This window comes from Lycorma delicatula, chromosome 7, assembly GCF_047948215.1.
Source record: "Lycorma delicatula isolate Av1 chromosome 7, ASM4794821v1, whole genome shotgun sequence".
NCBI lineage: Eukaryota > Metazoa > Arthropoda > Insecta > Hemiptera > Fulgoridae > Lycorma > Lycorma delicatula.
Window position 1 is genome coordinate 113,077,991 of NC_134461.1, and position 6,740 is coordinate 113,084,730.

General features: G+C 28.0%; 1 protein-coding gene across 2 annotated transcripts in view; it reads left to right on the top strand.

The window, feature by feature from the left end:
- The window catches only part of GatB (glutamyl-tRNA(Gln) amidotransferase subunit B, mitochondrial), a 31,015-nt gene extending 25,346 nt beyond the window's left edge, over positions 1-5,669 (top strand). For both annotated transcript variants that reach the window (XM_075371082.1, XM_075371081.1), the window contains exons 8-10: positions 1,388-1,524; positions 4,469-4,595; positions 5,358-5,669. In XM_075371082.1, coding sequence (XP_075227197.1) covers positions 1,388-1,524; positions 4,469-4,595; positions 5,358-5,585 — 492 coding nt within the window. In that variant the 3' untranslated portion in view covers positions 5,586-5,669. The remainder of the gene's footprint in view (positions 1-1,387; positions 1,525-4,468; positions 4,596-5,357) is intronic.
- Positions 5,670-6,740: the final 1,071 nt, after the last annotated feature.

Below are 6,740 nucleotides of genomic sequence, written 5' to 3' on the forward strand. Positions count from 1 at the left end.
GGCATTTTGCTCATTATTTTTTGCATGAGCGATTCACAATCAATGCTGCGAGCTGTTGGAACAAGATGAGGGCTACAAATCACTGCAAAAGAAGAGATCAACTGATTCAAGAGGCCATCCTTCTCCACGACAACGCCAGCCCCCATACTGCAGCTCTAACGATCTAAAAACTAGAAGAAATGCTCTGGGCTCAACTTAATCATTCTCCCCACAGCCCAGACCTGTCTCCCTGTGATTTTCATTACTTTATCTTGCTTAAAGAAGCTCTAGGAGAGCAATGATTTGAAGATGGATGAGGGCATGGAGGGATTCATGCACAATTGGCTCCCGACGCAACCAGCTTCATTCTATGATGCTGCGATAAAACCTTCCTTCTCGCTGGAAAAATGTATTTCTAAAGCAGGAAACTATGTAGAAAAATAAATTATATTTGCCTTTTATTTTTCAATAAATGAATTTTTTTAAAGATAAAATGCTGTTTATATTAGATTTACCAGATTTCCTCCAGCCAGAAATGTTTATCTATTGTCCTAAAATTGTAATTACTTCTCTGTTGTATAACACTTCGATGGAAAAATGTATAGAACATCAATGAAAATGGATCATTTTGAATGCACTATGCAGAGACCTATCTGGCTATTGAAATTTAAGCTGTATTACCTCCCAGTTTCAAGGTGTGCTTGTGCACCCAATTTCATTGGGAAAAATTGTGATTTCCAAAGCAGCATTTGAGATCTTATTTCAGGGTGTTACTGATGACAGTGGTACCCATTTATTGAAATATAAACCTTATAATCTTTTACATTATCTCTGTATTACTTACATAATTATTTTTATTATTTATGTAGTCTTTTTATATAACATTATACTGTTTTTTTTTTCATTACATTTAGTCATCAATATTTGGTGAATTTCTGTATAGAAACTCATAAAAATCCAAAATAATAAGTTTGTGAAGTAATAAAAGTTTTAATGAGTATTAATAGATTTCATACTACATTTTTATTGTTTTTTTTTTATTATTATTTTTTTTATTACAAAGGTTATATTATACTCAGAAAACTTCTGAGAAGAACTTCTTATAAAAGATTTAAAAAAGATTTTTTTTCTTATCATGGATTATATTATTAAATTAAATTCTTCCTATTTTCTTTGTACTGCATTTATATCTTAGTATTCATTCTTTCAATTTTTAAAAATAGCTTTCATTCAAAGATAGATTTGTTTGGATGAAGTAAAACGATTATCATAGCCTAAGTTGCTGAATAAAGTCATGAATACTGTTTTTGACTTTTATTCTCTCCTAATAGAGGAGAGAATACTTTTATTAACACCTAAAAGTAAAGAAATTACTATGTTTATTTTATTCTTTACAATTTTTTTCTAGGATGAAGAACGTTTACTGCAATTATTTAATAATATATTAAATAAAAATCCTGAAAGAACACCGAAGCGTGTGGCTAATTTTCTTATCAACGAATTACTTACATTAATAAATAAAGATATAATTGCTTTGGAACAATGGTAATCATTAAGTGACATTTAATGAAAATGTTTAATTAATTCAGGATATTTGAATTACTTCTTTGTTTTTGTATTGTAAGAAGATAATTCTGTATATTTGTATGTGTTTGCATTTGAATATGTGTTGTCTAACAGACTGAATGTAATTAAAAAATATAATAGATTTTATATTTGCTCATTATATTATGCTATACTGTGTATTTTTTAAAAACATTTTTGTTAGCTGTAGGAAGCTAAACAGTGTTAAATTAAAAGTTGCTTTCACTTTGTTGAAGTACAAGGTGTGAGAGAAAATTAATGAGAATGATTTTTTTTTAAATTTTAGTTTATTTTTTACATCAGTGTTGTCACCTTAAAATTAGTTCCCTTGGACAGCTATACATAGGTGAAGGTGTCATTTTCATTCTTTGTAACAATTCTGGAAGGCTTTTAACAATCTTTTAGGCTTTTTTAACAATCCTTTTTCAAGTGGGTTTAGATCCTGGGGAACAAAAAACAGTCACACAGACTATCAGACAGATAGTGGGGCTGAGGAATCACTGAAATCCCTTTTTTTGATGCCATCAACCAACTGGAATCCTAACTGGTTGATGGAGATGGCTGTATGACAGGGAGCGTTGTCATGGTAGAGCATCCAGATGTTCAAAATGTTCAGTCTGACACAAAACACCCTTTTTCTGAGCCTTTCAAGGACTTCTTTATAAAAAATTTGGTTGACAGTTTGCCCTTGGGGTACAAATTCTGTGTGAACAAACCCACTACTGTCAAAAAAACCAAATCAGTATGGACTTGGTTTTTGATTGGCTTATTCAAGCTTTCTTTGGTCAAGGAGAAGTGTCAGTGAGCCACTCTTGACTTTGACTTTTTTCTGGTTCGTACTCAGAAATCTATTATTCATCACCAGTGATCATATGATTTGTTTCGAGAAGGACACACATTCTTTTAATTGTCTTTCTATTCAATGGAAAGGTTTTTTAGCATCAACTTGCCACACAGCTTTCTCATGCCCAAATCTTGAGTCAGAATCTGCTGAAGGGTAAAACAAATAAAATTTAACAATCCTCCTCAGTCTCAATGTTGAGTCTCAATGTCAGTCTCAACGAGGTCTGACCTCACAAGAGTCTTCACTCTTTCCATATTTTTCTCAGTTTTCTCAATGTTGAAGGCCTCCATGAGCGAGGTTCAGCTTCCACTTCCACTGCTTCCTGGCCTTCCAAAAATGCTTTGTGCCACCAAAAATCTTGTATTTTTGATAAGAAATGTTCCCCACAGACTTGTTACAACTTTTTTTTGGGTCAAACTCGCAGATTCATCTAGTTTAATCCAAAATTTGATGGCACTCCAAATTTTGTTGTTAAATTTTTGTAACCATTTTTTCATTTCATCCATGGTCCCAAATAATCACTGTTTTTAATGCACTATTATATAGAGTCATACGTTACTTCAAATATGATAAATATTTCCTAAACAAAAATATTGAAATAATTCAAAACATTGTCCATATAAATGGTTATAGTATTAATACAATAAATAAATAATGTAAAAAATAAGCATTAAAATTAACATGTAACACCAGCTTATACATCAAATTACAAATTAATTAAATATAATAATAACAATTACAGCAAACTTTAATAAACTGGGAGTTTACAGTTTGAGTTGTGAAGATTGTGATATGAAATATACCAGTATGACCAATTGTAAATTTTCTATACATATAAAAGAACATATTGATAGTATTAAAAATAATAAACCTGAAAATTCTAATTATGCTATATCTTATCTTGAATAATAATCATACATACAATCCAAATACATTTATGAACATTTTAGATATTTCTTATAATTATTTTAATACACGTAGTTCAGAAAAATTCTGTACTTATAGTAACCATAAAAATCTTATTAATGAACAAAAGTTTTTAGAGGATAAATTATTTAAACGTGTCTTAAATATAAACATAAAGAGATAATGCTTATAAATAGTTAAAATATTATTAATCCTTATAACATGGTTTCTGTTAATTTCATTTTACTCCATAGAGTAGATATACATTTTAATTCAGTATAGTAATAATATTCATACAGTCATGTCTGTATTTTATTTTAATCTTGACTTTATTTTGTAGTATTTTAATTTTCCTAATGATGTTTTAAGAACCAAAAAATTGGTTATTTTATATTTAAATTGCTGATAAGGTGGATTTATTAATTTTATTTATTTCATTAATAACATCTTCTGATTCTTCATCCATAAAAATTACAAAAAAAATTAAAATTACCTAAAATTGGGCAGAAAATTTCATTTATGTTGGAATAATTGCAATAAGTTTGCATCTTAAAAAAATAAACCAGTGAATCCACTCTTCATTCAAAATATGAAGCACCTTTTACCAAACCAAAACATTTTGGGAGCAGTAGAAGTTTATTTGTTAAAATAAGATTAAAGAAAGAGCATAGCTATTTTATGTTTCAGTTCTTTGTCATATTTTATGAAAGTGTTTCATTATTATATTAATTACTGTTATTTATTTATGTTTCATCACTTTTCCTGGTGTATCTCTACAAATTCATATGTCACAAGTTCACCTCTGCATTAATGTATTTCTTGAAGTATTATAAATGTTACACATCACATACTGGCTTCATATCTGGGAAACTTCGATGGTAACATCCATTATCAGATTCAATAATATTTGTGATTTTTAACACTGACTGAAATCAGATTTATCTTTCATAAAGGATTTAGGTTTGAGTAAGTAACATGTGACATGTTATTAATAATGTACTAGTGAACTTAACATTAAATGCTTTGTATGTTCATTTTTTATTTAATTACTACTATATATGCATGTAAATTGATGACAGTATATAATAATTAATTTTATAATTATTTTTAATTTTGGAGAAATATGTAGAAATTATTATTTTTCTTTTTCAACAGTGATGATGAAATAGAAATTAGAGTGGGGGAAATAATAGATTTAATTAACAATCAAGATATAAGTTTAATAAATTCCAGACTTCTATTGGAAGAAGTTTTAAAAGGAAATAAACTACCATCCAAAGAGGTTAGTAACTGAATTATAAAATAATTAAATAGATTTTGGTTATTTGTTAAACAACTCTGAATATAATATCCTGATTTAAATATAATGATACTGCCTTGTGTTTCTATTAAGAGAAGTATGCTGTTTCAAGGAATATGGGGGTTATACACTATAGATTCACATTTACAATCTTACTGTAAGCAAAATTTATTATTCTTACTTTTGTCATAAATATTCTTGTAAATTTATGTAAGACTGTAAAGATAGTAGATACAAAATTATTCTTTTTGCTTCTGTCTGTTATGGAGTTACTTCAGTTATAAAACCATATTATTATTTGTTAAAAAATGTTCTCTAATGTTTTCTAATATTTGATATTAAAATGACATCAGTTTATTCATAAAAAAAATACTAAAACAAATTTTCATATTTTAGAAACAAACAAAAATACGAGGTTATATTCAGCCTAGATAAATATTATAAAGATTAGAATAAGGTAAGTTATATGAAACACTTAATTTTGTAATTCTACAATTAATTGAAATTATTTTGTATGGCACAGTCCCTACAAATATGCAGAATAAACTATGCTGGTATGTATTTTTGTAGTTACTATTATATTCAATATTATTTTGATGAGTGAAAGGCAAAACTTTAATAGTTAAATTTTTATTTGAACTAGGCTGGAACTCCACAGAAACATTCAGTCTTCTTCCATCTGTAGAACTAAGGAAGTTGAAAATAAAAATCACTTCTCTAATTTAAATTTTTTTCTGTTTTCAGTTGATGGAAGAAAGAGGGTGGAAACAGATGTCAGATATCCAGGAAATAAAGATGTTATGTGAAGGTGTTGTAAAAAATAACCCAAAAATGGTAGCTCAGTATAAAGCAGGAAAACATAAAGTTTATAAAGCTTTACTAGGCCAGGTTTTTAAAGTGTCAAATAAAAATGCAAATATGGCATTGGTTGATAAAGTACTTAAAGAATTATTGCAAAAGGAAAAGTTTTAAAGTATTTGTGGTTTGTTTATACATTTTGTAGCATAATTTATGTAGTAATTCTTACAATAATTAAAGCATTTGTTGTTGTAAGGTATAAAAGTTGTTTTTTTTATTTATTTATATAGACTGGTAATCAACTTTAAAATGTACTATTCTATCTCCTGCCTTACACTAACTTTTCCTTCTTTTTCATTTGCTACCTTTTTCTAACCCTTGAAACTGAGTTCAAATCATATACTTTTGAGACCACATTGTTCAACATTTGTATATGAATTGAAGAACACAATTAAATTTAGTTTTACTTTTATCTCAACAAAGCATAATTTTCATGTAGTTGGACGTATTAATTTAAAGACTCCAAGTTGTGATGCATTCTGTGAATCAATATCACAGAAATGGTGTTGGTGATTTTTTTTATTTAATGTATAAGACATTGTGGGATATTTTGTTGTTTACTTTCAGCTACTACCTATCTCTAGCCCTTTTAATTTGAGTTTAAATCATGTACTGTTGAGATCTTACTGGTAAATATTTGTATAACAACTGAAGAAGATATTCAATTTTGTAGTAGCATCTCAGTAAACATGATTTCATTTAGTTGAACATATAAACTTAAAAACCACAAGTAATGAGGGTTTTTTTTATGTAAATGTTAGTGATGCTTCAAAATTAAAAAAAAATCTGTCCCTCCCAGTTGATGACTGTTTTCTTTCAAGAAGATAGGAAAAGTAATGTGATTCATTAGCCATTATTGAGTTTCTTCTAGTTTGTGAAAACCAGAGAGGTTATAATTCAAAAATTCATTTATCTCAACAGTGATTTATTAATAAATTGAAAGAAAAAACTGTTAAAAATGTTTAATGAATCTTAGCTATAAAAACAAATAAAACATGGAGAAAAGGACATCAGTTTAAATGGCATATTTGTTTGAATTTGTATGAAGTTTTTTAATTAGTGTGTGTATGTACTTGTGTATATTTTTGTAAGGTATAAAAGTTGGCTTTTCCTACTTATTTATATGGATAAGTAACCAACTTTAAAATGTACTATTCTAATTCCAGCCTAACTTTTCCTTCTTTTTCACTTGCTACCTTTTGGAGAATTTTAAAAATATTAACGAGTTTCCTCCAGTTTATTATGAATCCAGCAACCTATATATGAGGC